Raw genomic sequence first — 27,634 nt, 5'->3', positions numbered from 1 at the left:
TGCACTGAGGCAGGACAAAGCATTTATGAATGATTCTCCATTGTGATTATTATTGTCTGGTTGGGGGAAGGGTTAGCTGTTGCTTCCAGGAGGGGAGGGGAGAGCTGGGGGCGGAGGAGGGGAGATACCCTGGTTCCTGCTCATGGAAATAGCTCCTGTGAAAGCTGACCACAGGCCAGCACTCAGGGGCCAAAGCCTGCAGCACATTTTATCCCAGATCAGAATTGGGAGGGAGGACCAAGACGCTCTCAGCCCAGCCAGACAAGCACATTTCCTTACTTCACCCTCCCACCTTTTCAGTCACCAACAATGAGGAGGGTCATGAGTGAGGGGCCCTGGCACAGGGAGGGGCTGATGGGGGGAATGTTTCATGGACACATACACCACAGATCACGGCAAACACTCCTGGGGAGGGCCAGGGAGCCCCTCAGTCACTGACCTCCAGTAGATCGGGAGGGGCTGCTGTTACCTCACGTTCAAACCCCTCTTTCTGCTCCCTGGACAATTCTGGAACTCTGAGCTGGGCCAGGGCAGCTGTTTGTGCAGGAAGGATCCAGATACATGGACAGTGGTGCTGGTGGTGCTTCCAAAGAAGGGTGGGCAGAGCTGTAGCTCTTGTTACCTTCTGTCCCCTGTGTGGGACTCCTTCAGCCCTAGGACCCTTCCTCTATCCCTCTCCCACCTCAAGAGCCTGTATTGGTGCAGTGCCCTGCATGCAGTAGGTGCTCAATAAATGTGCCTGGAATAGGAAGCAAAGGTGTTGACGGGAACCAGGCTGCCCAGAGTGGGGGGCAAACAGAGGGGGGTCACAGTGATTCGGAACCCTCTGTCCTCGCAGCCTTCCCCTGGGCTCCCCAGAGTTGGCGTGGTGCCGAGACAGGGGCGAGGCCAGGATGGCTTGGACACTGGGCGGGGGCGGAGGGGGCGGGGAAGGGGCGGTGCGGGGGCGGTGTCACCGCCGGAGCTCCAGCTCAAGCCCGAGGCGACGACGGGAGCCGGGTGGGAGCCGCGGGAATCGCCCCTGGGTCTCCAGCGTCACCCTGTGCCCCTGCTTGCTGGCGGTGGCCAGCCCGTGGCCGGCTGGTGGGTAGCGGCGCCATGGCCACTCCAGAGCCGCTGCGGCCGCGCCTGTGCTGCCTGGTGCGTGGGGAGCACGGCTACGGCTTCCACCTGCACGGCGAAAAGGGTCGCCGCGGGCAGTTCATTCGTCGCGTGGAGCCAGGCTCCCCAGCCGAGGCGGCCGAGCTGCGCGCCGGGGACCGCCTAGTCGAGGTCAACGGCGTCAACGTGGAGGGCGAAACGCATCACCAGGTGGGTGCCTGCGCCCAGGCCTCAGCACTGTGCTCGGGGCCAGAAGGGGGTCGCACCAGAGCCCATGTGTCCCCTGCTCTGGGAGGTGGGGGACGTAGCCACGGAGGCAACTGCTGCCGACCTCCTTCCTAGCACCCTCCCACCAAGCTCAGTCCTGCACCGCGGAGGGAAATCCTGGCAGGGAGGAGCCCGCACTGCGGCTCCTCAGCTCATCTCTCGATCTTCAGGCTTGCTCTGGCCTCAGTGTGCCAAGTATAGAGCTGCGGGGCACTCTGGGGAGGTCTCCGTGCGAGGGGGTGCCCTGGGTGCTTTCTATGTGTGTACATGCGCACGTGTACACAACTGTGTATGTATGTGGGGGTGCAGGTCCCTCTGGGGGTCACCCATGTGCGCATTATGTGTCACAGTAAGGGCGCCCTTGTGCGTGCCTGCTTGTGTGTGTGTGGACTGGACTGTGCATGCGAATGTACTGTTCTGCACCCCAGGTGTGTGTGTGTGTGTGTGTGTGTGGACAGATCTGTACTCCTGGATGTGTGTGACCTACACTGTGTATGTGTGTGTCCTGGCCTGTGTGTTGACCAGCCTGCTTGTGTGTAGTCGTCAGTGTGTGTCAGGAGCCCGTGTTCTCGTGGGCATCCTGGTGATGGTGTCTGGGTCCCAGTGGGAATCACTGCTGGTTGCCATACATTCCTCTCCTGGGAGGCTGTGCTGCTTTGCCGGGGTCACCAGGCCGAAGTCCCTGCCTCCTGCAGTTGGAGATAAAGGCCAGAGGGAGGGCAGTGTACCTTGTCTACACAGGTTCCAACCCCTGGGGGTGTCCATCTCCCACTGGCTGGTGACTCACCTGGCTTGGGTACAGCCATTCCTGCTCAGGTTCCTCTGTCTTCACAGCACCTGCGCATCCATGACCTGTTTGGGTGGCCAGCCCTGGGGCCTAGAGATTAATATATTGGTCCTTGGCTGGCCCGGGAGCAGAACTTCTGGGCCTCATCCATCCATCTGTCTGCTCTCCTGCCTTCCACCCAGAATGTCAACCTGATAAGACTGTTTACTGAAGGAAGGTGGGCGTCAGGGCCAGAGGCCTTGGCTTGACAGGGCACAGGGAGGGGCTGGCAGGCCTGGCACCTAGCCACTGTGTAACAATCGCTGCCACTCTCGCCCTGTTTGTCCCAGGCCTCTGGGTGGTGGTCTAAGAACTTTACACACGAGACCCCATGGGACCCTCTCACTGCCCCGGAAGGGAGGACGTGCAATTGCAGCTCCCATCTCACAGATGAGAAAACTGATGTTGGAGATGTCGAGTGACTCCTTTGGGTACCGCAGTTGGGAAGCAGTCGGGTGCGGGGGTCCTGCTGCTCAGGGAGAAAGGAGGGGCGGAGGAGCACCGGGGAAAACATGGGGCTGGCTCAGACCCTCCTCTCTGTTGACAGTTTTGCCAAGCAGCTGATGGGGGCCTCTCATTTGCCTTCCCCTGGGCTTTGGGGTGGGGATGAGGACGTTACCCTTTCTACCCCAGTGCCAAGTGGGCAGTTGCTCCTTCTTTCTGCAAGGCACACCCTGGCATGCATGCCCTATGGCCACCCATATGCTCCAGACACTCCATAGGCACCTGTATAGGCATGCAGATGGCCACATGCCACACTTGTCCCACAGGTGATCCTGCCCCTCCCGCCTCCACCTGCTGGGTTCGAATCCTGCTTCATGTGTGGTTCCTGAGTAGGTGCCTTGCCAAGAACCCAGGGCTTTCTCCTTCTGCAGGTCCAGCAGGAATGGGCCTGTGATCAGGGGGTGGGGGGACAGGAATGGACGACCAAATGCAGGGGTTTAGACTTCCATGCTCTACCACTGAGAAGGACAGAAATGGACACAGACACACCCAGACAGACAGCCAGGAGATGCTCTCTCTCTCAAACCCAGACTGAGAGACAGATCCTGGAATAGACAGGTGCATACCTGCATCTATTGGAGAAGAGCCTGGGCTGAAGCAAAGCCTTGGGACCACACTGCACCTCTTGCAGCCTGGGCCCCAGTATCAGGAGCCCCATCAGAGGAGGGAGGGACTGCTGGAGCCTGGCAGTAAGGGGTGGAGCCAACAGGCCTCTTGGTCCTGCCACCCACCCCTAGTAGGCCAGCCTTGAGCAGTGCCACTGTCCATGTGCTGCCCAGAGAGCTGGCTGCTGACCCACTCCCACCTGCCTGTCTCAGGTGGTGCAGAGGATCAAGGCTGTGGAAGGGCAGACCCGGCTGCTGGTGGTAGACAAGGAGACGGATGAGGAGCTGCGCCGACGGCAGCTGACCTGCACTGAGGAGATGGCCCAGCAAGGTCTTCCACCCGCCCATGACCTCTGGGAGCCAAAGCCGGTCTGGACGCATGCAGGCAGCCTTGGCTCCAAGGATGGCCAGAAGGTATGGCAGATTCGGCCCACAGGGACCACCCTGGCTTTTTCTAGAACCATCTTGGCCTCTTGATAGCAGTCGGTTTCTGGTCACCTCCAGAAGTCACTCTCTCAGACTCTTCCGCCTCTCAGGGCCTTTCTTTGCCCCTGGTGACTACCCTCTTGGCTACACTCTTTCCGTCCTCAGTCTGTTTTAAGCTGGTTAGGACCAGGGCAGCCTGGTCCTCAGCCCCTGGCCCTCTTCCAGAATGCTCGGAGCCACCTGATCTAGCGAGGGGCCACTCTGACAAGGCCCCCTCCCCTGTCTGGGGATTGAGGAACCCAGCCTACGGAGGGGCTACTGGGATGTCCAGCTCTTTGCCTGTATCTGGTGTCTGTCTGTCTGTGGTTCTGTCCTTGTGTCTGTCTGCTTGTTCTTTGAAGGCCTTGGGGAATGGGGGCTGGTCCTGCTCTGTGGGCAGTGTAGGGCTGGGCGCAGCTGAGGAGCCGAGTCCTCATCTGATGGTCTGTGGGGTTGGGGCACCTCCCCCATCTCTTCCCCAAGGCTGGAGAGCTGGAAAAGAACTCATGGGGCAGGGGCGGTTCCAGGGCAGCGGTCCCCGGGCAGCGGTCCCCAAGCTTTTTGGCACCAGAGCCAGGTTTCATGGAAGACAGTTTTTCCCTGGGGAGTGGGGGACAGGAAGCAGAGCTCAGGTGGTAATGAGAGTGAAGCTTATGTCGCTCACCTGCCGCTCACCTTTTGCTGTTTGGCCCGGTTCCTAACAAGCCTCAGGCCAGTACTGGTCTGCTGCCCAGGGGTTGGGGACCCTGGCCCGGGGGGTGTCCCTTGGGGGAGGTGACCCCACCTGGGAAGCACCTGGAGGCCAGGAGGAAGAGCCTGGGGCTGCTCGGTCCTCCCTCCTGAAGGTCCCATGGTATTGTCTGTCATGCCCTTTCTCCCTTTTTTATGTTTAAAATAATTTATTTACTTATTTATTTTTAGAGAGAGGGAAAGGAGGGGAGAAAGAGAGGGAGAGCAGTATCAATGCGTGAGAGAAACAATGATTGGTTGCCTCTCACAAACCCACAACCCAGGCACATTCCCTGAGCCGGGATCGAACCTGCGACCCTTCATTTTGTGGGATCATGCCTAACCAATGCCTGAGCCTCACCTGTCTGGGATCCCTTTTTTATTTTTAAAGAAAAATAAATCCCTTTAGGGGATTCAAGTCCAGGGGTTCCTGGGGTGTGAGATCTGAAGTTTCTGGGTGTGCAGGGGATCCCAACGTCTGCCTTGACCTGTGCTGTCTGCCTTGTCCTGTGCTGTGCTGTGCCATGCCGTGACCTGGAGCACAGGCCTGAGCTTTTTATTCTAAAAGGAGGGGGATGGTCTCACAGCCGAGGTGCCAGGCCCTGTAGTTTGCATTTTGCCCTGGGGCCACTGAAGACCAGACTAGGGGATGTTAGGTTCAGATCTGTGATATTGGGGGTCCTGGGACGGTTAGCTGGCTGGGTTCCCACCGGGCCTGAGGTTGGGAGCCTCCCTCCTTCCTGGGCGTCCTGCACCCCTGCCAGGCTGTGCCCTTCCCCCCAGGCATTTGTCCATTGATTTGGACACAAATGCCAGTGTTCACCTTCCTGTGGAAAACTTCACCCTCAGGCCTTATCTTCAGGATGGGGTGACCCACCTTGTCCTTGGGTGGAGCCTTCCCCCTCTGCTATTTCAGGCTCTGGGGCTGCAGGAAGCCCTGGGAGGGGGCTTCCTGTGGGTGTATTTTTAGAGAAACAGAGTGAGGACTGAATGACAGGTTTCTCTAGGGTTGGGGCTGGCCTGGGGCCTGGGACCCCAGGAGGTCAGGGGAGGCCCAGAAGACAGAGACCCCCAGTTTTGTTTGGCTGAGTTCAGAGCCTCAGAAGGAGGCGCTGGGCCTTGGTGGGGGACGACGCTCGCAGGGCTGTGCTCTGAGGGGACAGGAGAGACCGGGCAGGATGTGTGTGCTTTGCTTTCGTGCTGGGCGGAGCGCCCCTTATACCTTCTCAGACTCAGTTCCTCCTGTTCTGGGGCTGAGAGGAGAGGGGAAGACCGGGGGAGGACACTGGTGTGGCCAGCCCCTCCCTTAAAGGACTGTCAGGGCCTTGTAGGTGGTGACTCTTCCCTGGCCAGACAGGGGCTGATAGTGGGGGTAAGGGGCAGGCCCCAGATAGAGCCAGGGAGGCTAGCAACTAGCAGTGCCCGATGGGGCACTAACAGACGCTGGGCCCTCTCTTTCCTTACGAGAAGCCTGTGCCCCCGGCCTCTGGTTGTGGGGGTCCTTGCAGGGTGAGAGTGAGTGAGGTAGCGAGAGTCCTGCAGGGGGTGACTGCTTGGCACAGGACCTTGTTTTACCATCGGGCTTCTGGGGCTCTTTGCTCCTGCCACTGCCCTGTGATCTTCTGCAGATCCGTCCTCCATCCTGTGGCCTGGGTTCTCCCTCGCTTCCATGTCTCCCCAGCCCTGGGGCCTGGGAGCAGGGCAGGGCCTTGCAGCAATTTCCTTCCCTTCTTGGGACGGAAACCTAGTCAGTGGGAAGGGGGGTGGCACGCCAGGCTGGAGCCTCAGTAAGGGGGGCTGTGCTCAGCCACCACCCTGTTCCCCTGAGTGACTCAGCCCCATGACCCCACCTGTCCCTGGGGAGCCTGGGTCTCAGTGGGAGGTGGATAAATGAGGTGGCAGCCTGGGCCGGCCAGAGAGCTCAGGCCACTCCAGGTGGATGCTCACTGTCCGCCACTTCTGTCTTGCCTCCATGGCGCACTCCTGGAGTTCCACACCACCTGCCCCAGTCCCAGGAGCCCCTCCACGGAGCCCATCCCTAGGACTTGTGCAGGTTAGGTGGGGCGGGGGCAGGGTGGGCAGTGAGAATCCTAACAGCTAGTTTAGCCTGTGTACCCCAGGGTCAGGAGAGGGGACCCTGGTGTGAGCAGGCTGGACCCTGAATGACAACGGGGCCTTTCTCTGCCAAGGCTGGTGAGTCACCATCTGCGGGGGGCACAGCCTGGCTCCTGGGGTACCCCATGCCAGCCTCTTTGTCCGGTTAAAGGCACGGCTGGGAGGACAGGGCTTGTCCCTCTCTGGGGCGGCCCTGCTGGGAGCCGTGGGAGCCGTGGGAGCCTGAGGGCCTGGCTGGGAGGTGGCAGGAAGTGTGCCGAGCCAGGGCAGGGAGTAAGGAATGTGAGCAATGTGCCGGCGCCCCCTCCAAACCCAGTGTTGCCCGCCCTCCTACAGGGCCTCCCTGCTGGGTCGCTGCATCGCAGCCCCTCGGCTTGAGGGTGTAGCGCGTGGTTTGGTGCTCCATGGAACCTGGGCTCTTGTGAGGAGGATTTAGGCTAGACAGAGAAACCTCAGGGTTTGTGTGATGAGAGGCAGCTGTGCTGGGTTGAGGCCAGTGTGGTCCCGAACCCGGATGTGACTTCAGCCTGGCCTCGTGGCCCGGGATGCCCCCTAAGTCGATACCTCCCCAGTCCTATTCCCGTTTGGGACCTTGACAGCCCCTGCCCTGAAGGTTACTGTGGAGGGCGTGGGAAGAGGCCACAACCTGTACCACCAGGCTGTCCCGTCACAGGTGTGGGTCGCCTTGTGTGTCCTGTAGCATGTTTGTGAGCATGTGTTTGGGTGTCTTGTCTCTGACCATGGGCTGTACCTCTGCTACCTGGAACCATGTCCACATTCCAGGTTTTGGTCATGTCATGCTTCGCAGTTCCATGCGTGGCCCTGGCCCCAGATTGGCTCTGTCCCAGTTAGCCGTGGGGGCCCATGTGCCTGACAGGGGCCTCTGGGGAGGTGTGGGCCCTCCTCAGAGCTGCACACCTGCACCTCCAGGTTTGTCTGGGAGAGGACATGAGCCTGTATAGCAAGGCTGTGGAGAATTTGGGGGCTCACACCTCCCCCAGTTCAGACCATGCTGCTCAGCTGCGTCCCCAGGGAACTGAAGGGCAGCAGTTCTGTCCCTGGAGTTCTTGGGGTTATGGGGCCAGATGGTAGCCTGCAGTGGGGGTCCCCAGGGAGTTCTGAGCAGGCTTTGGGGGCTAGAGAAGAGGGGCACGGGCTGGACAGGAAGGAGGTTTTCCCAACAGGTAGGAACCTACTCTGTGAGGAAGGACACTCTTGTTCCCACAGCTGGGTGGCCGCCAACTGGCAGGCAGAATATTCACAGTCAGATTTGGGGTTTGGAACCAGGTTTCAGGCCTGGAGGCTGGAGTGGTCCAGGAGGGGGCCTGGGCTGCAGTGGGGGCGGGGCCCAGGGCCTGGAGACCTTCCCCGAGGGGAGGGCCGAGGGGAATCCCTTTGGTGCCGCCCCAGCCTGTCCTAAGGTCCCTCTACCACCCGTAAGGGAGGGGCCTGGTGAGCATTCCCACCCCAACACTCACCCGCACACGCACCTGAGCCCCGAGCGTCCCGGGAAACCTGAGCTGCCGCCTGCCTGCTCACTCCGGCCACCGCCATGTTTAATTGAGCACCAGTAGCCGCTGGCCACTCAGTACTGTGGTCACTGACTGCCCCAGGCCCCTGCTGGGTGGGGGTCCTGGGGCCTAGCCCCTGCCAACGCAGCTCCCCGGCCCAGAGCCCTACTGCAGGATGCCAGAGGTAAAGCATGGCAGGGCCCTGGGATGTTGATGGGGGAACCTGCAGGGCACCGTAGGCCTCTGTCTCAGAAGGGAGGGCAGGAGGGCAGGCCCCACCCTCGGCCCTCTTACTGGGCTCCTGTCGCAGCCCGGCCCGGCATCCCTCTGTCTCTGGTGAGGGTTGGGGTGGAGATGGGGGTGGCTCCAGCTCGCTCTGGAATGTGAAAGCAAACACAGTAGCACTGCTGCCAGCCCTATGGGAGAGAAAACAAAACTGCCCAAGCCCTGGACTCCAGGCCCCACGCTCGGGAGGGAGGGAGGGGGCTGCTGGCAGGCAGGGCCCACAAGGACAGCCATCCTTCATATCTAGATGAGTGGCAGCTGCTCTCACCTGGCCTCTCTAAGGACCCTGCGCCTGTGCTCAGTGCTGTTGATCCTTGAGCCTGTTGATTCTCCCAACATCCCTGAGGCCCTGGCCCATCAGAAGCCACTGTGGGGATTGGAAGCTGAGGCTTTGCCTAAGATGTCAGGGCTGGAACTCAGTCACAGGCAGTCGAATGGGGCCCCCGGGCGTGGGTGCACAGTGTTTGTCTCTGCCACTGGGCAGGGGCTGATGCCCAGTGAGGGGCTGTGCTCCGTGGTGGCTGCTGCTCACAACCGTGGCTGTGCTGCATGGGGGTGGGGGGTGCAGAGGCCTTGGGGTGGTGTCAGTGGCCTCTGGGGGTGAGAGATCAGAGCCGAAGCCTGACCGAGTCCCGTGTTCTGCAGGATGTCAATGGGCCTGCAAGGGAGCTTCGCCCCAGGCTCTGCCACCTGGTAAAGGGCCCCCAGGGCTACGGGTTCAACCTACACAGTGACAAGTCCCGGCCAGGACAGTACATTCGCTCAGTGGACCCGGGCTCGCCCGCTGCCCACTCTGGCCTCCGTGCCCAGGATCGACTCATCGAGGTACCCATCACCGAGGCTTCGGGGTGTCAGGTGCCCTGTGTGCGTTGCCCCCTGCATGCATATCTGTGCTTGTGCCCCTGTCTGCATGTCTGTGCCTGTATCCCCTGTCCGTGTCTGGGCCCCAGGTCCTCCCTGGGAGGAGGGGAGTTTCTGGGAACTTGAGCTGGCATTCCTCTTGCCGCCGCGGCTGGTGACAACATTGATGAATATTTGATGCCACACCTGGCCAGGCAGCCTGGGGGGCTGGTGGGGGCCTGCCCTCAGGCAGTGCTGTCCCCATGCTGCTGGCGGCAGGTGAATGGGCAGAATGTGGAGGGGCTGCGCCACGCAGAGGTGGTCGCCAGCATCAAGGCACGGGAGGATGAGGCCCGGCTACTGGTAGTGGACCCTGAAACAGACGAACACTTCAAGAGGCTGCGGGTCACACCCACCGAGGAGCATGTGGAAGGTGGGCTGCTGCCCTGGGGGCCTGGGGTGGGGTGGAGTGAGGGGGGCTGGGCAGCCACTGACACACTGTCTCCACAGGTCCACTGCCGTCACCAGTCACCAATGGGACCAGCCCTGCCCAGGTGAGAGGGTTGGTCCAGGAGGCCACAGGGGCACCTCTGGGGTCCCCAGGCCTGACAGAGCCCCCCACCTCTCTGTATTTTCAAGGCTGTGACACCCAATCTGGCCCCGACACTCCCCGCTTTAATGCCCTCTATGGGTTCTGTCCTGAGCCAGCCACACCCCAGCCCCACATGGCAGGCAGGCAGGCAGGCACCTGCAGCCCGGGGCTGCTGCCCCTGCTGCTCTCTCTGTTCAGCACTGCCTGGTCACCTGGAGTCTCAGTCTGTCCTTAGGAAGCTGTCCCTGGCTCTGTCCCAGGTGATGCTCATGGGTGATTTGTGCATCAAAACTGCCCTTCCCTGTTGTGAGTTGGCCAGGGGTGGGCCACCTGCTCGTTCACTGTTTAGTGCCCAGAGTCCTGACTACAATGGGCTTGGAGTGTGGAGGCCTGGTGTCTACTGCTGAATGGAGGAACAAATGCAGCTCTGGCATGTGCTTGTGTGTGTGCATGTGTGTATACCAGTGACTCTGGGCAGGGCCCCTGAAGCTACACCTTGCCCTTGGTTTCCCAGCTCAATGGTGGCTCAGCGTGTTCGTCCCGAAGCGATCTACCTGGCTTAGACAAGGACAATGAGGTAGCGAACGTCCACCCACCTCCTCTGCTGTGCTTACACTTTTGGGGGTGGGCCAGAGAGGCCTTTAGGGTGGGTGTTTGTGGAACTTTCAACTTGGGCAGTGGGGCCACTGCCTCCAGGAAGCCTTCCTGGGCTTGCTGCATCAGCCCCACCAGGTGGCCTCTAGTGTGAGCTCCTTGGGGAGGATCCAGGTTTGGGGGCTCGGGTCCAGGGCTCACTCTGGCCATCTGCCTGCCCTCAGGATGGCAGCACCTGGAAGCACGACCCATTTCAGGAGAGTGGCCTCCACCTGAGCCCCACAGCAGCTGAGGCCAAGGAGAAGGCGAGAGCCACCCGGGTCAACAAGCGGGCACCGCAGATGGACTGGAATCGGAAGCGTGAGATCTTCAGCAACTTCTGAGTCTCCCTCCCTACCCATTTGCTGGACCTGGGCCTCCTCCCTGCATGGACTTTGGGTCTCGCCCCTTGGGTCCAGACCAGAGTTCCCCAAGCCTCAGTGGACTGGAGGAGGTGCATCCTCACTCTCAGAAGCCATGGTGGTCCCACCACCACCCAGGAACTTACCCACGTCTCAGTGAGTGCCTGTCCTGAGCCCCTTACCGTGGGTGCTGAGGGAACGTGGCAGCAAGACTAGGGAGAGGGAGCCCCCAGTATGTGAGAGAGACATTGAGAAAGGGAGGGGTGGTGGTGTGACCCTAGGGGCCAGGCCCTTGCTGCTCTGCCTGGGCCTGCTGATTTAAAGGAATTTGTGGTTTTGCTTTTTTTCCAAAAAGAGCTCCAGCTCGACACATGTTTCCACTTAATACCAGAGCCCCCACCCCCACCAGGACGTGCTCTCTAAATAATTGCAATAAAACAAACCTTTCTCTACAAACCATTTCCTCCCCCACCCCCTCCTGGGCAGCAGCCATCCTGGGTGGGAATCCCTGGGACTTCCTGGGGCCGAGGGGGGGTGGGCAAGCTGTTTGAGGAGGCTTTAGGTGAAGCTGGGGAGGCCAGTTGTGGCTGTTAAGAGCTTTCCCTGAGCTCCATCTTTGCCTTCTGTGGTATGGGGGTTCACTAGACCAGGCCCCCTATGTCCCCACCACACCAGGGATCTAGGGCGCAGGGCCTGGGTTCTCTGAGGGGCCCGAGGATGGAGGATTCCTGTCCCTGACGTGGGCAGCTTCTGGACAGGCCCCATGTCCTGCACCACCTCCCCCAAGCTTGGGGAGCGTGGCTGTGCGAGACACTACCCCAGGAGCAACTCCAGTCTTTGAGCTCAGCTCCTGCCTGAAGCCCTCCCCGAGTGCGGCCCCAGACTGCCCTGAAATCTGACATTGGCATCAGCCCTGTAAGCCATAGCGCACCTGCACCCTTGAATAAACAGGCCTTCCTTGGACCCTTGGTTGCCTCTGTCCTTCCTGAGCCCTCAGGGGTGGGGGATGGTGGTCCAGGTAGGAAGACAGCAGCCTGGCCTCCCCCTCCCCAAGTCTCAGCTGCTGGAAACTGGGTCTTATTCTTAAACTTCCCCTCCCTGAATCCATCCACCTGGTAGCTAAACACAAACCCCTTTCAGTTCCAGCTCCCTCGTCCCTCCCCCAGCCCACTTGGGAGCCCTGCCCTCCTCTCACCCTCTGGTGCTGAGGCCCTTGGCCACCTTCTCTGCCTGGTGAGGCCCAGCTGCTTCGCCGGCACCTTCCATGAAGCTTTCTGGGCTCCCAACCCCCCAGCAGGTACACAAAGGTCAGGCTTGGTGCTCTGTGACACAGTGCCTGGGCCTCCTGGTGTTCTTCTGGAGGCCCAGTGGCTCAATAAGCCCTGGGGGTGGGGCCTCCTGGTAGAGGCGAGGCTCTCAGGGGGCACCAAGTTCAGGAAAGGGGCTGTTTCTGGGCCCCCGGCCAGCTGCTGAGGGAGGGAGGAAGCCTAGGTCCCCAGCGTCCCCAGCAGGCTTCCCAGTGGCAGGCTACAGCTGGCTTGCACGATCTGCTTCTTCAGTCTGGGCTCCTGCACCCCCACCCGCAGTGTACGCAGCCCTGATCATCACGTGCACATCCTGGCCTCCCAGACAGTCCCGCTCCAGACACGGAACACAAAACCCACGCACCCTACCAAGGGCAGAATTTGGAGCCCTACTATTGCAAACCCCCAAACTTTATTATGAACAGGCTATAGCTCTCCAGCAAAGTCACAAAACAGACATGGCCTTCAGAGTCCCCGTGCAGCCGGGCACAGGGCCTGGTTGAGGCAGGCCTGGCATCGTGGTCGGACAGGTAGACAGATCTGCTGGCCAAAGCCCACCAAGAGTCCGTTAATTTCTCTCCACATGTCCCTGTGGGGGCGAGAATGAGTGAGTGCCGAGAGAGACAGAGAGAGAGAGAGAGAGAGAGAGAGAGAGGGAGAGAGAGAGAGAGAGGGAGGGAGGGAGAGAGAGGAGAGAGGAGAGAGAGAGGGGGGGGGAGAGAGGGGAGGGGGGAGGGGGGGAGGGGGGGAGGGGGGCCTCGTCTTGCCCCTGTGATAGCACCTGGGCAGCCATTCCTCCAGGGCTGCACGGGTCTCCTCTGGGGACTTGGTCATCTTCTTGGTCCACCCGAGTCGGTTGGCAATTCTGTGCACATGTGTGTCCACTGCTGCTGGGAGACAGGGCAGAGTGAATGTGGGTCACACTAACAGACCAGCCCTTTCCTGCCCATGGTCCCACCTTTAGCCCAGGTTGGGCGGGGGGGCCTGAGTCTCCGGGGCCTTCCACATGGAGTGTCTGAGGAGGGCCCAGAACTGCACAGTACTGGTCACAGACATGACAGTGGGTCACCAGGCCACCCCCATTACTGGACAGGGGCTGTAGCCAGAACCCAGAGGACTTGGGCCCTCATTTGGGGTGCAGGGAACAGTGGGTGCCAGTGTGAGGCCATTGCCTGCAGAGGCAGCACCTGTAAAGGACACAGTGGGATGCGCAGCCAGGCCAGCTGTGGCTGTCATCCACCTGGACCATGGAGGTGACTGCTGTCATCCAGAGGCCCAGCCTAGGGTCACACCACACCATACCTCCTGTGGGTTGGTCCAGGAGGTCAACTGCTTCCCCTGCTTTTTGGCCAAAGCTCAGAGAGGTCACATGCCTTGCCCAAGGTCACCCAGGTGGGGTGGCAGAGCTGAGATCAGCTTTTTCATTGAAGGGGCTTCTGAGGAAGCCCCTGGGAGGCAAGTCCTACTCTCCCTAGGGTCTCTCTACAGGTGACAGGGCCCACAGCCAGAAAGGATGACACTCTGATGTTCCTGTCTGCTGCGTCTACTATCCCTAAAGCCCTGTCCTGTCAGGCAGCAGGCAGGGGGCCCTTCACCACAGATGGGTCAGACCACTCCTGGAAAAGAGCAGCTAAGGACAGCCGCCTAGATAAGCTCAAGTATCTGCTGAGAGGCTGGCATATTCAGGAGCCCTAGTCTGAGGAGGCTCTGTCCCTCCTTGCAGGGGCCCTAGCCCCTCCTTGACCCGGTTCTGGCTCTCTGGGGCTGCCACCCCTAGCTGCCCTTCTACTCACAGGCAGGGCTAGAAAAAGGCTCCCACCCCAGGGGGCAGGCTTCACAAGCTGCAGGAGCTGGGGGTGTCCCTACCCCCTCCAAGCTCCCCCTGTATGCGTCCCAGAGAAGCCATGGGGTTGGGGAGCACAGAGAGGTCGCAGGTCATGCCTTGGTTTCTGGGTTGGCTGGGCCTGCTTCTAGGGCCTCAGAAGCCCTAACTCTGGGCAAAGCCTTAGAAAACAGCTGCTGCACCTGACCCAGGGTCTGTCTCCACACACAATCCTCTGATGCTGGGATGCCTGGCCTGGATTTGGAAGGGATTCCAGCAAGGGGCTCCTCCACCCCAGCTCCTCCTCCCCATGCCTCCTCTCCCCGGGTCCTCCTGCCTTCACAATGCCACCACAATCTGCCCACACTCATCCCAGAGCCCCCTGCCTCTGCCCCCCTCTACCACCTCGTGACTTTGCAGATGCTGTTCTCCTGCCTGGAGCACACTTCATCCTCATGGCCCCCACTCCCTGTCCCCCCAGCCCCCTGCACTTCAGTTCTGGGCTGAGTTATCACTTCCTCAGGAAGTCTTCCCAGGTGCACACCCCATCATGGTTCTACCCCACCAGTAAGGACTGTGTAACGTCTCTCTTCCTCAGGTAGCACAGACCCCAAGTCTGTCCCTGAGTCTATCACCAGAGACCAGCACAAAGTAGGTGCTCAGCAAATGGGAGCTCCTGCCATTGGTACTCATCTCAGGGCAAGACAGGCCTAGCTCTGTGCTGGGAACACCTTCTGACCCTTTGGGCTGAGTTATAGATGAGACCCAAGCTGGGATCACAGGTCACGGGCTGTGGGGAACCCTGAGAACGGTCAGTAAGCTCAGAGCTGGTCCCACTCTCCTCGTGGGGACATACCACTCACCGATGCCTGACACAGTACCCCAGGCCACAGCCATGGCCAAGTGTGCCATTTTGGGCCCGACACCTGGCAGTGCCACCAGCTCTGCCACAGAGGTGGGGATGTCCCCATCATAATGCTGCTGCAGGATGGCGCTGGTCTGCTTGATGTACTTCACCTTGTTCTGAGAGATGGGGAGAAGGGGGGGTTAGTCCTGGAGGTAGAAGGTAGGTCCAACCTGGAAGGACAAGGCCAAAGAGGAACCACAGGTGCCTAAAGCTGCTTGTCACCTGCCCAGGACATACTCAGAGGCACCTACTTGCTCCTGTCCCCCCACGAAGTAAGAATGAGTCAAAGGCAGCAGGCAGTTTGAGGGTGGCTCAGTGTAGGCAAGCACCCCTCCCTCCCACCTGTCTGGGCCAGTAACCTGCTTGTGGGGTCCAGCTTGGGTTCCTCCTGCCCCTTTATTACACCCAGAGACCAGGCAGGCTAAGCAAGGCCAGCCACACCAGGAGCTGGGTTCAGTAGCACCTGGGACTTCAGGAAGGAAGGCTGGAGCCTGGGGTTCCCTGCTAGCCGCCAGGCCAGCTGGGTGGTTCCCATCCTGTGCCTGAGCAGACAGGGCTATTTAAAACCCATCTGACACACTGCAACCCACACCACTGCCTAAAGGAAGCAGCCACACCCACCAGCTACTTTCACCAGATCTGCCCACCTAAAAAACTGTGCTGTGGCCGCTTGGGACTCTGGAAGGGAAGGGGTGACACACTCCAGGGAGGCTTAGAGTAAACAAAGGGAATGATGGGTGGGCAGCCTCAGCGAGGAAAGGAAGGGCCGGGCAGCTGGGCGGGGAGGTGGAGGAAGGAAGGGGTGGGCTACAAACAGGAAAGGCCAAGGAGCGCCAGGGCCTACACTGGAGGCCCCACTGCCTGGCCCACTGTGGGCTGCTCAGAGGGGCGGGGGGCTCCAGTGAGAACTCACATTCATCCAGACACCTGTGGCCAGAAATGTCAGAAATGTCTAACCTGGTCTCTTGCACCCCGACAGCTGCCCCCCCAGCCCCCCAGCCCCAGCCACTTGATGTCTTTTCCAGGCCAGGGGCAACCCCAGCCACGTTCACCACAGGCTAGGCTCACCCTCCAGAAGCCCACAGGGTAGATGAGTCTGCCCAGCGTGATGTCGTCTGTCTGCAGGATGCTGTCCACTGTCAGGCCCCAGGCCTGTAGCCGCTTCATGGCACCTGCTGTCACCTGATCTTTGGTCTGGCTGGAGAGCATCAATGACAGCAGCACCTGGTACCTCCGCACCTGCTCTCAGTGACAAGGATGAGAATGGTGGTGGGTCCTGGGTGCTCACTATGGGCCAGGCCCAGCCAAGCCCTTTACCTACCTGGGAATGTATGGGCTGTCAGCCTCCTACCCGCCCTGGCCAATGTGGGGAAGGTGTGTAGAGTTTGGCCTGGGCCTACTTTTCATCTATAACATGGGGACAATGATAGCACCTGCTTCTCAGAATCACTGTGAGGCTTAATGAATCATTACAACACATAGGCTTGCACCTGGCACAATGTCAGTGCAGCAGCCATTAGCTGTACAGTCACTGCTGTGTGAATGATGCTACCACCCACGTGACAAAGAAGCAAACTGAGGCCCAAAGAGCATGTACCTAAGTCAGTGGTGGCAGAGCTGGGATTAGAATCACGCTGGTCAAAGGACTGGGCTCCGGGCCAGGGAAGTGCAAAAACTTCTTTCTCTATCAGCAAACTTACTGAATGCCCCTTATGACCCAGCACCGTGCTGGCAGCAGTCAGAGCACCAGGCCCCACACTACAGGTACCCCTGGCCTGCTGAGTGGCCATGGTAAGGCAAACGAGTTTGCCCAGTGCTCTGGACCTCAGGTGTGCATCTCAGGGTGGTATCAGCCAAGAGCTGTTAGCTGTCAGGTTGTGCCCTGCCACAGGCCTGAAAGGAGACAAGCATCTTGTTCAGAAGGGGGTCACCAAGCAGACCAGGCCCCTGCCTACCTTTGGGGGTACTCTGGGATCATAGCAGTGCTCAGCCCCCAGCTGGTCCACAGGTGCATCCTTCCCACTCCGCATGGTGCGGATGTTTGCCAGCTGCTGCTGCCAGTCCTGAGGCTCCCAGCTTGGCGCCTTGAGTGGCTTGGTCCCCTCTCCTTTCTCACCATCCGAGGCCTCGTAGGCTACATTCAGGTGTTGGGCCTTCCGTTGACGCTTCACAGGGTGGTAGCTTTTCCTTCCTTCTGCAAAAACATGCCACTTGGTTCTTTCAGTGAGAACACAGGTAAGGATAAAGTGTTTCCCTACCCACTCTCTCAGCTCTTATTCTTTCCTTTAATAAGCGTCCATCATCTACTACACCTGGGGGTGCTCTGCGCTCTGTAGCACGCACTCCAGTGATGGTCAGCCTTCCTTGTGCCACTGCCCGCCTCCCCCCCATCCCCACACCCACCAAGTCCAAGTTTACACACCAGAACTCTGGTAATAGCCTCCACCATTATGCCCCCTAATCTAGTCTCCACACTGTCAGACAGAATTTTGTAAGACCAAAATTTGTGTCAATTCCTGATTAAAAATCTTCATTGACCCCGGCTGGTGTGGCTTAATGGGTTGAATGCCAACCTGTGAACCAAATAGTCAATGGTTGTATTCCCAGTCAGGGCACATGCCTGGGTTGTGGGCAGGTACCCAGTGCGGGGTGTGTGTGTGAGGGCAGCCACGCATTAATGTTTCTCTCCCTTTCTTTCCTCCCTTCCCCCTCTCTCCCTTAAAAAAACAAACAAAACTTAATTGGTTTTTCTTTGTACTCATAATGAACTCCAAACTCTGTCCTGGCATTGAGGCTCCTTCCTACCTGGCTTGACTTGTCACCTGCACCAGCCCCTCCACCCACCCACGCACCAGTTCCTCCCATCATTCTTCTGCCCTAGCGGGTCTCCTTTCCTGGACTACCCCTGGGGTTCCTGGGTGCTTATGGGAATCCCTGTCTGTCCAATCCTGCAGACGTCACCATAGGACAAGCTGCTGAGGCCCTGTCAGTCTCCTTCCCAGCTCAGGCCCGTGGTAGGCACCCAGTAAGTCCTGAACGACTACAGGATAAACATAACAAAGGCCATGCCCCTTCTTGTTTTCTCTCAGAGGAGAGAGGACTTCTGGCTAGGGGTATCCTGGGTCCCTGACCTCTCCAAGAGGTAAGCAGCAATGAGAAGTGGGCCAGTCTGCCCCAAGATAGCTTGGCACAAGTGGAACATCCCAGGGCAGGCTAGTGTGGTGGGGAAAACGTCCCTCTTCAGGACAAGGCTGTGAGGAGGTGTGAGTGCCCGGGACCATCCCCTGTGGACCCTGTCCCTTCCTCTTGGGAATACGGCGCTAGGTGGGAACGCAACTGCACTTGGTGACGAGGAACTGCCTCGCTACTGCCAGGTCGCCCGCGTTTGGCGTCTGGGTCCTAGCCCGCGTGGCTAAGAGCCCTCATGGGCACCCCGGGACCCCAGCCCCCAGTCCCTTGCCGTCCCTCCCTCCTCTCCTTTCTTTCCCCAGCCCGATCTTGGCGCTACCTGCAGACGCCTCTCCTCCCCTTTGGATCGTCGCGGCCTCCTCCCCACTGCCCGGGGGCCCAGCCCCAGGTCCCCGGCTTTGGCTGCGGGTCACCATCCTCATGCTCACGTAGTTCATGCTGAACTGCGGACTACACATCCCAGCGGTCTTCGCGGCCTGTCATGTGACTCAACACGCACCTGGTCTTTCCGACAAGGGAAGCTCAGAACTACGACTTCCAGCAAGCCTTGCGGCAGCCGTGAACCGTCTGCTGCGCAAGTGCGTACTTCCGGCGGCGGCCTGCAGCCCTGGGGGTGTGCTCCCCGCTCTGCGCCCGGACGGCCCGGCGCGCAGCGGCCGCGGCCGGGAGTGAGTGGCCTGCGGCCCCCAGACAGCTGGTACGGGCCCAGACCGAGGTGTGGTGCGACCCCGATGGGGCTGAGGGGAGGCAGCCACGCCTGGCCTACTCGGTGTTGCGGCGGGGCGAACCCTGCAGTGTCCGGGGTCCGAGTCTAGGCCGCGCCCACCTTAGCCTGACTGTGGAGCTCTGGGCACTCCGTCGTTTTAAGTCATGGCGGGTGAAAGGAGGTCCTTGCTTCCGCGCCCCCGCGAGAGTCCTTCACTTGTGAAGGAGCGAGATGTCTAACGTCAAGGCTTCCTGGGCCCTGCGGCTACTGTACCTTCACCCCTAATTCCCCTCCCTCACCCCATGCACTGACTCAGGGGCGGCTGCCTGGCGTTTCCCAGGTTTATTTTTGGCCAGGACAATGTGGCTGCGGTTGAGTTCTCCCCAGGGCCCGTGGGAGGAAAGGTGCCCATCAGAGAGCTAGGGTTCCGTGGTGGCTGTAGGTCCGCAAGGCAGCTGTGTGGAGTTGTTTCTGAGATCTCTATGCCTGTTTCCTCCGCACAGAGGAGTCCCTGGGTGCGTGCCTGCCCACCATGGCCAAGCCAACAAGCAAAGATTCAGGCTTGAAGGAGAAGTTCAAGATTCTTTTGGGACTGGGAACTCCAAGACCAAATCCCAGGTCTGCAGAGGGCAAACAGACGGAGTTTGTCATCACAGCGGAAATCCTGAAAGTGAGTGAGCTGCCTGTGTCTTCCCTGCTGGCCTCTGGGAGGTGCGAGGAAGGCTGGGTTTGATCTGTCAGCAGGTGCTGTGGGAGATGGGTTGCTGGAACAGTCTGCATGGGGTTGCTGTCCCCAATACCCCGGAGGCTTACATATCTTTTCTGGAAATTCAGGAAATCAGAATCTTGGTGACTTGGTTCTGCACATGAGTTAGTATTTAGATGTTGATGCAAGGAAACCTGTTTTACGACATGAGAACTGAATTCCATGGCCTCCACAGGTGATTAGGTTTATGGACAGGTGCATACCATTAACTTGTGAGTCCCTGTGAGAAGTCTTCATTTTTTGTCTGTTTGAATTCCCCTACCACACTCCTGACACCATGCTTTGCCTGTGAATAGATGTCTAGGTTTTGCACTTTGATAGTGTCCTATTCAGAAACAGCCAAGATGTATGTTCATCAGCTGGTGAGTTTCCCCTTGAACAACACATACTTGAATTGCACAGGTCCACTTAAACTCAGTTTGCTTTAATTTCATTTTTTAATTGAATTTATCTTAATATTATATAAGTTTCAGGTGTACAATTCTGTAATATATCATCTGTACATTGTATTGTGTGTTCACCACCTCAAATCAAGTCTCCTTAAATACATGTTTTTTAAATCCATTTGTAAGTGGACCCTCATGGTTCACATCCACACTGTTCAAGGGTCAGCTATAAACAAAATATGGTGCATCCGTGTGAAGGAGTATTACTCGTCAAAAAAGGAATGTTGCAACATGGATGGACATTGAAAACCTGCTAAGAGAGAAAAACCAATCACAAAGGCCCACATAGTGTGTGATTCCATTGATATGAAACGTTGAGAATAGGAAAACCCGAGAGACAGAAAGCGTTTGCCAGGGCCCCGCCCCCCCGGTGGAGAAAGCAATGGGAAATGACTGGTAAAGGGTATGAGGTTTCCTTTTTTTTTTAAAGATTTTATTTATTTACTTTTTGAGAGAGGGGAGGAAAGGAGAAAGAGAGGGAGAGAAACATCAGTTGGTTGCCTCTCGTGTGCAACCTGGGCATTTGCCCTAACTGGGAATCAAACTGGCGACCTTTCAGTTTGCAGGATGGCGCTCAGTCCACTGAGCCACACCAGCCAGGGTGAAGCTTCCTTTTGAGGTAATGAAAATGTTCTGTAATTATGGAGGTGGTTACAAGTGATGTAAATACGCTAAAAGATAAATTATATGGTTTAAAATGGTGAGTTTCATGTGATGTAAATGTTATCACACAAAAAAATAATGGATGCCCTGGCTGGTGTAGCTCAGTGGATTGAGCATGGCCTGCAAAACAAAGGGTTGCAGTCCAATTCCCAGTCAGGGCACTTGCCTGGGTTGTGGGCCAGGTCCTCAGCAGGGGGCCCACAGGAGGCCACCAGACATCGATGTTTCTCTTCCTTTCTCTTTCATTTCCCCTCTAAAAATAAGCAAATAAAATCTTTAAAAAATAAAAAAGTAATGCAGTGATGAGGAAAAAGTCTGTTTCCACTCAATGGAATAGAGTAATAAACTGGTAACTGCTCCTTTCAGAAAGGTCTGGTACCAGTCTCCAGAGTGGGAAATACAAGTACAGTTCTTAGGGTGATCAGTGATTGGCAGTTAAGGAGACCTGTTGCCTGAGCACAGGCCCCTTTTCCTTCTTTTACCTTCTCCAGGAACTGAGTGTTGAATGTGGCCTCAACAATCGCATTCGTGTGATAGGCCAGATCTCTGAAGTCGCAAAAACGAAGAAGTTTGAAGAGGTAGGTCTGTCTCGGTTGGGCTACTGGAAGGATGCACGTGAACTGTTCAGAAGCCTGATTTGGCTCTTTGTAGGAGCAGGGTTGACAGTTAACTTTGCTAATGAATAATGCACCACTTTAGGGGATTTAACTTTCATTTTAGTTATGGGGAAACTTCTGGAAATGCCCTGACCACAACCCAGAGGAAGCAATCATATGTGGAGGTGGAGAGCAAAGGGATTAAATAAGGCTTTTCTAGTGGATCTGAGAAGGGGTTTATAGTGGTTTACAGGAGTGCACATTCACTTGTCCTGTTATAGATTCAGGGGAAGGAAAATAGGGGAGTGTCAGGAAAGAGTGTGGTCTCACAGAAAACCATTCAAGGCTCACCTGTCTCTTTTTGGGAGAGGTGGTTGGCAGTTCCAGGGGGCCTTACAGACAAGAGCATACTTATTTCAGCCAACTATTTCCAGGCTCTCTCCTGACGTCCTGTGGACAGAGTGGGAAGTTATTATAGCACTTCTCTGCTCTGGCCTCACAACAGCTTTTGTGTGAATGACTGGGGGTAGAGGGGGAGACACGGATCTTACCTAACGGGTTCAGATCTGCTAGGGAGAGTGACCGAGACATTCTCAGCAGCCTGTCTGAGCCATGCCAGCTGCACATTACCAAGGAGCAATGTGACAATAGGCACCTGTGTTCATAAAGTTGCCTATATAGGTACCAAAAGGTGAGATGGGGATGAGCTGCTGGTCACGTGAATAGACAGAGAGGCCTGAGAGGCTGGGATAGTCTACAAGCCCAGCGTCTGTTTTGTTGCGGCTTTGGTTGCATCCACAGGAGTAGGTAAATAGGGCCAAGGAAGTGAAAGTTTTAGTGTATTGGGAGTTGGTCAGAACATTGTCAGACAACATCTAGAAGACATATTAGTCCTGCCACTAAGAGTGAGCGAGAGCTCAGAAAAGGGTAAGTGGTCTGAAAACCCTGGTTGAAGGGAGTCTGGGATGGTTGATGTGGAGGAGGGAAGGTGACAAGAGAGACTGATTTGGGTAGCTGTAGGGGATGGGAACCAGGTCTCCCATGGGCTGGGTGGACTTAGAGGAGGCCAATTCCAGAAGCTTGCATAGAGTTCTTGGCAGGTCACGCAAGGCAGCAGAGGTGGGGTACTGAGTGGTCCATGGCTGGGCTAGTGTGTTTAATATATTTTTTAATTTTTTATTTTTTATGTTTTTAAAATAGTTATTTTTTAGAGAGGGGAAGGGAGAGAGAAAGAGGGAGAGAAACATTGGTATGAGCGAGAAACATAGATTGGTTGCCTCTCAAATGCATCCTGACCAGGGACCAAACTTGAGCAACCCAGGCATGTGCCTCGCCCAGGAATCGAACTGGCGGTCTTTCACTTTGCGGGATGACTCCCAACAAACAGTCACACTTGTCAGGGCCAACACATTTTTAAAATTCTGTTATTGATTTTTAGAGAGAGAGAAAAACATTGATTTGTTCTATTTATTTATGCATTTATTGGTTGCTCCTTGTATGTGCTCTGACTGGGGATTGAACTTGCAACCTTGGCTTAGCAGGATGATGTTCTAACCAACTGAGCTGCCCAGCCAGGGCTGGGCTGGTGTGTTTACAGAGAGGGAAGCCAGGGAGTCAGGCTGTAGGTCAAGGGACCTCTGTGGTACTTCTGGTTATGAGACTATTCCAGTGGTTTTTTCCACCAGAGTGAGGAAGCTGTAGGGCGGACTCCCTGTATTCGCTGGAGGCAGCCAGGACAGCTGCTTTCTCCTGCATGCCCTCCTCCCTCCTTTAGCCTGTGGTCTGATGAGGGTTTTGAAGTAGCTTGGAGCTATTTTGTCAGTTCATGGTTGCTATGGGCTGTGACAGATCCTTGAGATGTGGGCTTTAGTGGCACAGGATCTAAGTCAAAAGACCCTGTTTTCCTGGTCTGTTCTTTGCTCTCGAGTTGAGGGGCCAGCACACCCTAATCTCTGTCCCCTCTTTGCTGGTGGCAGCATGCAGTGGAAGCACTCTGGAAGGCTGTTGCAGACCTGCTACAACCGGAACGGCCACCAGAGGCCCGGCATGCCGTGTTGGCTCTCCTGAAGGCCATCGTGCAGGGACAGGTAAGGGGTGTTGGGTCTCTGCCCAGGCGGAGCTGATATGGGTGTGTGGGATGATGTTGGGCCGCCCACTGATGGCTCCTGCTGATCCCACTTGGACTCTTGTCTGTGGTGAGGGCACCAGGCACAAGCTCTGTGGTTCCCAGGGGCTCTGCAGCTAGATTGCCTGAGTGGGCATCCTGGAATCGCCTCTTGTACCAGTGTGACCCTGGGCAAGTCACTGGAGCTCCCCCCTGAGCCTCTGCCTCCTTACCTGTAAAAGGGGATGCCCATGATGCCTTCCTCCTCTGGGATGTTTTAGGGAGTAAATGAGACAGTTTATGCAAGATGATGAGAACGGTGCTTGGCATGAGCGAGCCACGGACTGGGCTGCTGTTCTTGCCGACCTCGGTTCCCTCTTCCGTGGCTGCTGCTTGTGGTCAGTGTCCTTTGGCCACACTGGTCTCTGCTGTTCCCGAGCTGCTTAGGCCCCCGCTCCCTGTTCCTGCCTGGAAGGCTCTTCGCCCCCGCCCTGCCACCACCATTTACTCTACTCCTTTGCACCCAGCCGCCCAAGAAGCCCTGACACCCTCAGTGTGGTTAGACTGTTGTCGTTCTATGAGCACAAATGTGTGCACCCTGTGCTGTGAGTTTGGTGGGAATGGAACTGCACTGTCCCTGCTGTGTGCCCACACTCATGCTCAGAACCAGGCACACAGTGGGTGCTCCGCACACACTGGTCAGCCCACGACCAGTGCGTCTGCTCCCCTACCCTGAGCTGCTTCGATGTTGCCAGTCCGTCCCTCATAGCCCGTTCCTGTGGGAAGGGGAAAGGGCCCCAGAGTTGGGAGTCTTGTAGTCTGTTGTCCTTCCTGGACTTCTTACAGCTGCTCACAAAGCCCAGTACGCCAGGGGATCCTGGCAGGACTGCTGACCTCGTGGTTTTGTCTTCAGGGGGACCGCTTGGGTGTTCTCAGGGCCCTCTTCTTCAAGGTCATCAAGGATTACCCCTCCAATGAAGACCTCCATGAAAGACTGGAAGTTTTCAAGGCCCTAACGGACAATGGGAGACACATTACCTACTTGGAAGAAGAACTGGGTGGGTGCCACACTGGGTGTGAGGTTTCTCTGGCCCCGGTGATCAAATTTAATCTGGGATGTGGAAGGCCACTGGGTCCCTGAGGGAGTACTGCAGTTTGCAGGAATGGCCTGCGGAGGGCACTGCACCACGCAGCTCTGCTTACCTGTGTGCAACTGGGATCAGCTACCAGAATCTCCTGGGGATCTTGTTAAAAATGCAGTCCTGGGTTTCATGCCAGACATGCTGGCTCAGAACTCCTGGGGAGTGGGGCTGAGGTGTGCATTTGAGGCGGGCAGGAGGTGATCTGAGCTCTGTTGTAGGAAGAGTAGGCTGCTGACCCGGCCATCAGGCATAGCCTACAGGTAAGGTTACCCAGAGTGCCCTGAGGTTTCTGCAGGGCCTGGCTGCCTTACTGTGCCTGCCTCCTTGCTCTCTTTGTGCCCTGGCCTGGCCTCCAGCTCTCTCCTTTGCTGGCCTTCCTCCTTGCAATGACTGTGAGGTTCCCACGAGTCTTGAGATTTCATGTCACTGATGAAGGGAGAAGAGGAAGGAGGTAGAAGAAGTAAATCTGACTAATGCCTTGTTGATCTGTTGCCTAGAAATGGGCCTCAGCTGTTGGTTGCCTCCAGGGCAGGTGCTGGCAGGGGGCCATGGTCAGGTTTTCTAAGTTTACTTGGCCAGCACCCAAGCGTTGCTTGTGTCTTCAGGAGATTCTTTCTGGGGATAGGGGCCACAAATCTGCCTCCTAAATAGATGTCGTGGCGATGCTGGCACCCCTAGTGTTGTGGTCAGGGCCCTGGTCAGGGGTCATCGGATGCACACACACACTGCTGCCGCCTCTTAGCGCAGATCTCCCTCAGTGCGTTGCGGGTTGGTGAATTTGAATTCCACAGTCCACGACATACTGACCTGCTCGGGCTCCAGCCGAGCCACTCTCGACCCCGTGCATGCGTGGCCTGCCTGTCATTGCACGGGGACTGAGACGGGGTTTCCAGCAGTCAGTGGGCTGGGATGCATTTTCCTTGGGAGGAAGTGGTGGGAAGAACATTTCTATCCTTCCCTTCTCCCCAGCTGAGTTTGTCCTGCAGTGGATGGACATCGGCCTGACCTCAGAATTCCTCCTGGTGCTTGTGAACTTGGTCAAATTCAACAGCTGTTACCTCGATGAATATATTGCATCAATGGTCCAGTAAGAAAAGAATCCAAATAACGTTACTCTGATCGTAGTCCCACTGTCTTGGTCTTCACTTCAGCTCTGCAGGGTGAATAAAGCTATTGGGTAAATAGAGACACTGGAAGTGACCACAGCCACCTTCTACTTAGGCTGATATTTTGAAGCTTGACCTAGCATTTTATTTTTGATGGATGTAATATTATCTGATATTTTATTTATTATTTTTGTTGTCATTTTTTCAAAACACTCTGTGACATCCATGAGGGCAGGGGCAGCACTGAGCACTTGCCTCTCTGTGGGTGAGTGGGGCCCTAGGGAAGATGAGTCCCTCATGTAACTGACTCTGTAGAGTAATCAGAAAGTAAACTAGAGCCACGCAGCCTCTGGGGAATGTCCTTTCAGTGGACTTTGCACTTCCTCCAACAGAATGATCTGCCTGCTGTGTGTCCAGACTGTGTCTTCCATGGACATAGAGGTTAGTAGCTGCCCCTCCCAGAGGCAGTTTCTGTCATCCTCCTTCCGGGCAGGCCGGGTGGGCTCAGGGTAAGCTCCGTGCTGCCCCTCACTGGCTGTGTGGCCCCAGGCAAGCTGCTCGGCCTCTCTGAGCCTCTGGACTCTTTCCTGTAAGTAACGATGGTTGGATGACCTATGTTGTGGGGTCATAGTTCAGGATGAGGTGACCCCAGTGTGTGGAATGTAGAAGTGCCTCCAAGACACTCACTTGCCCTTTTGGTTCCAGGGAAGGCTGCTTTGGCATTGAGGAGGGATGATAGACACCAAAGGAGGGTGGGAAGGAGGCCGAGGGTGTCACTTCCCTATGGGCAGGAGTTAGGCAGGGCCAATGTGACCCCTCCTTCCACCCCACCAGGTGTCCCTGCAGGTGCTGGATGCCGTGGTCTGCTACAACTGCCTGCCGGCCGAGAGCCTGCCCCTGTTCATCGTCACTCTGTGCCGCACCATCAATGTGAAGGAGCTCTGTGAGCCGTGCTGGAAGGTGGAGTCTGAACTGTTGTCCCGGAGAATCCTTCCCTGAGTGAAGTTATAAGCCAGGGGCATGGACAGGACAAGGGCCATCTTGTCTTTACAGGACAAGGGCCATCTTGTCTTCAGTGAATGGCCATCTGATTCTCAGGGTGGCCACACAATGGCCTGCTGAGGGGCATCCAGTGACATTTTCCCAGGCAGTTGAGCTGAGGTCAGGGTTTTGGTGGCATTTTGAGAACTCTGTGGCCTCTCTGTTTGGGAGGAGGTGGTCGCAAGCCAGCTGGACACGTGGGGTGTTGGAGCAGTAGTGTGCAGGGCTGGTGCGCACGCAGGGCTGGATTTAGAGCCCTGGGACTCAAATCTGCCAATCTAATGGTGTGTTTTGTTTCCCAGCTGATGCGTAACCTTCTGGGCACCCACCTGGGCCACAGTGCGATCTATAACATGTGCCGAATCATGGAGGACAGGTGAGGGGTCGGGGCCTGGGGCGGATGGGGAGGGTGAAGTGGCTGGAACAGGTGCTGCAGAGCTTTCATGAGAGGCTGTCTCTTTTGGCTTTTGCCTGGCGCAGGCCAACAGGGAGGTTTCCTGTGCCTTTGAGGTATCTGTCCCAGAAGCACACAGCTTATGCTCTTGATTTTCCGTCCTCTCCTACCTCTGTCAATAAAATCAGAACCTTCAAAAGGGAACTCGTAACCTCCCTCCCATATTTGGATCTTGTCCGGTGAGGCTGGTTCTCCTTTGATCCTATTATGAGGCCCTCACCCTCACCTCCCACAGCCAAACCATCACTGCTGTCCTTTGGAGGTGGCTCAGAGCTGCCCGCCTAGGACCTCCACCCTAGCCCCTTGGCTCTCACCTCCTTGCTGGACTCCTGCACCCACTCTTGGCCTCTTGAAGTCAGTTCCTCCACACAGCAGCCTCGTGCTCTTTTCCCAACGCAGACCTGACTGTGTCACCCTTTGCTTGAAGCTACAGTGGCCCCCAGGGCGTTCAGGATTAGAAACCAAACTCCTCACTGTAGCAAGGCCTGGGTGGTCTGGCCCTGCCCCAGCCCTGGCTTCTCACTTCCTCCTTCTTGCCACGGGGCTCTGCACG

The 27,634-nt window shown here is 57.2% G+C and overlaps 3 protein-coding genes across 13 annotated transcripts in view; 2 read left to right on the top strand and 1 right to left on the bottom strand.

Moving 5' to 3' along the window:
• Positions 1–918: 918 nt before the first annotated feature.
• SLC9A3R2 (SLC9A3 regulator 2) lies at positions 919–11,798 on the top strand. Of its 3 annotated transcripts, XM_028522644.2 has the most exons (7): positions 937–1,311; positions 3,517–3,717; positions 9,054–9,233; positions 9,528–9,681; positions 9,759–9,802; positions 10,355–10,417; positions 10,659–11,798. In XM_028522644.2, exons 1-7 carry the CDS (start codon positions 1,099–1,101, stop codon positions 10,815–10,817), a joined length of 1,014 nt encoding a protein of 337 aa, XP_028378445.1. In that variant the 5' UTR covers positions 937–1,098; the 3' UTR covers positions 10,818–11,798. The 3 variants fall into 3 exon arrangements, with proteins under 3 accessions (XP_028378460.1, XP_028378445.1, XP_028378468.2); XM_028522659.2 differs by lacking the exon at positions 10,355–10,417 and having other exon boundaries at positions 919–1,311; XM_028522667.2 differs by lacking the exons at positions 937–1,311; positions 3,517–3,717 and adding an exon at positions 6,320–6,550 and having other exon boundaries at positions 10,659–10,958.
• A 729-nt stretch (positions 11,799–12,527) lies between these two features.
• NTHL1 (nth like DNA glycosylase 1) lies at positions 12,528–18,527 on the bottom strand. The gene is made up of 6 exons (XM_028515468.2): positions 18,377–18,527; positions 16,824–17,062; positions 15,937–16,107; positions 14,825–14,984; positions 12,921–13,026; positions 12,528–12,728 (listed from the first exon to the last, which is right to left on the bottom strand). The coding sequence occupies exons 1-6, from the start codon at positions 18,513–18,515 to the stop codon at positions 12,605–12,607; spliced, it is 939 nt and encodes a 312-aa protein (XP_028371269.1). The 5' UTR covers positions 18,516–18,527; the 3' UTR covers positions 12,528–12,604.
• A 114-nt stretch (positions 18,528–18,641) lies between these two features.
• TSC2 (TSC complex subunit 2) overlaps positions 18,642–27,634 on the top strand; it is a 36,308-nt gene continuing 27,315 nt past the window's right edge. Inside the window, exons 1-9 of one of the 9 annotated variants that reach the window (XM_028527651.2) lie at positions 18,642–18,772; positions 19,267–19,433; positions 21,130–21,216; positions 23,211–23,321; positions 24,252–24,396; positions 25,450–25,567; positions 25,979–26,027; positions 26,421–26,546; positions 26,930–27,003. In XM_028527651.2, the coding sequence (XP_028383452.1) occupies positions 19,296–19,433; positions 21,130–21,216; positions 23,211–23,321; positions 24,252–24,396; positions 25,450–25,567; positions 25,979–26,027; positions 26,421–26,546; positions 26,930–27,003 (848 nt within the window). In that variant the 5' untranslated portion in view covers positions 18,642–18,772; positions 19,267–19,295. Of the gene's footprint in view, positions 18,827–19,266; positions 19,434–21,129; positions 21,217–23,210; positions 23,322–24,251; positions 24,397–25,449; positions 25,568–25,978; positions 26,028–26,420; positions 26,547–26,929; positions 27,004–27,634 lie in introns of those variants that run through there. The other 8 variants (XM_036021040.1, XM_028527559.2, XM_028527585.2 and 5 more) reach the window with 8 other exon arrangements.

The sequence above is a fragment of the Phyllostomus discolor genome, chromosome 3 (genome assembly GCF_004126475.2).
Source record: "Phyllostomus discolor isolate MPI-MPIP mPhyDis1 chromosome 3, mPhyDis1.pri.v3, whole genome shotgun sequence".
NCBI classification, from domain to species: Eukaryota; Metazoa; Chordata; class Mammalia; order Chiroptera; family Phyllostomidae; genus Phyllostomus; species Phyllostomus discolor.
This window is presented reverse-complemented; position numbering and strand designations above follow the sequence as displayed.

What these genes read in the sequence shown, in the direction of transcription:
- SLC9A3R2 (XM_028522644.2), top strand. Translation starts at nt 1,099, where the DNA reads ATGGCCACTCCAGAGCCGCTGCGGCCGCGCCTGTGCTGCCTGGTGCGT. An exon ending in AGGGCGAAACGCATCACCAG is followed by an intron (nt 1,312 to 3,516) that starts GTGGGTGCCTGC and finishes TGCCTGTCTCAG; the next exon opens with GTGGTGCAGAGGATCAAGGC. An exon ending in GCTCCAAGGATGGCCAGAAG is followed by an intron (nt 3,718 to 9,053) that starts GTATGGCAGATT and finishes CGTGTTCTGCAG; the next exon opens with GATGTCAATGGGCCTGCAAG.
- NTHL1 (XM_028515468.2), bottom strand. Translation starts at nt 18,515, where the DNA reads ATGTGTAGTCCGCAGTTCAGCATGAACTACGTGAGCATGAGGATGGTG. An exon ending in ATCCCAGAGTACCCCCAAAG is followed by an intron (nt 16,108 to 16,823) that starts GTAGGCAGGGGC and finishes CACTGAGAGCAG; the next exon opens with GTGCGGAGGTACCAGGTGCT. An exon ending in GGGTACTGTGTCAGGCATCG is followed by an intron (nt 13,027 to 14,824) that starts GTGAGTGGTATG and finishes GTCTCCCAGCAG; the next exon opens with CAGTGGACACACATGTGCAC.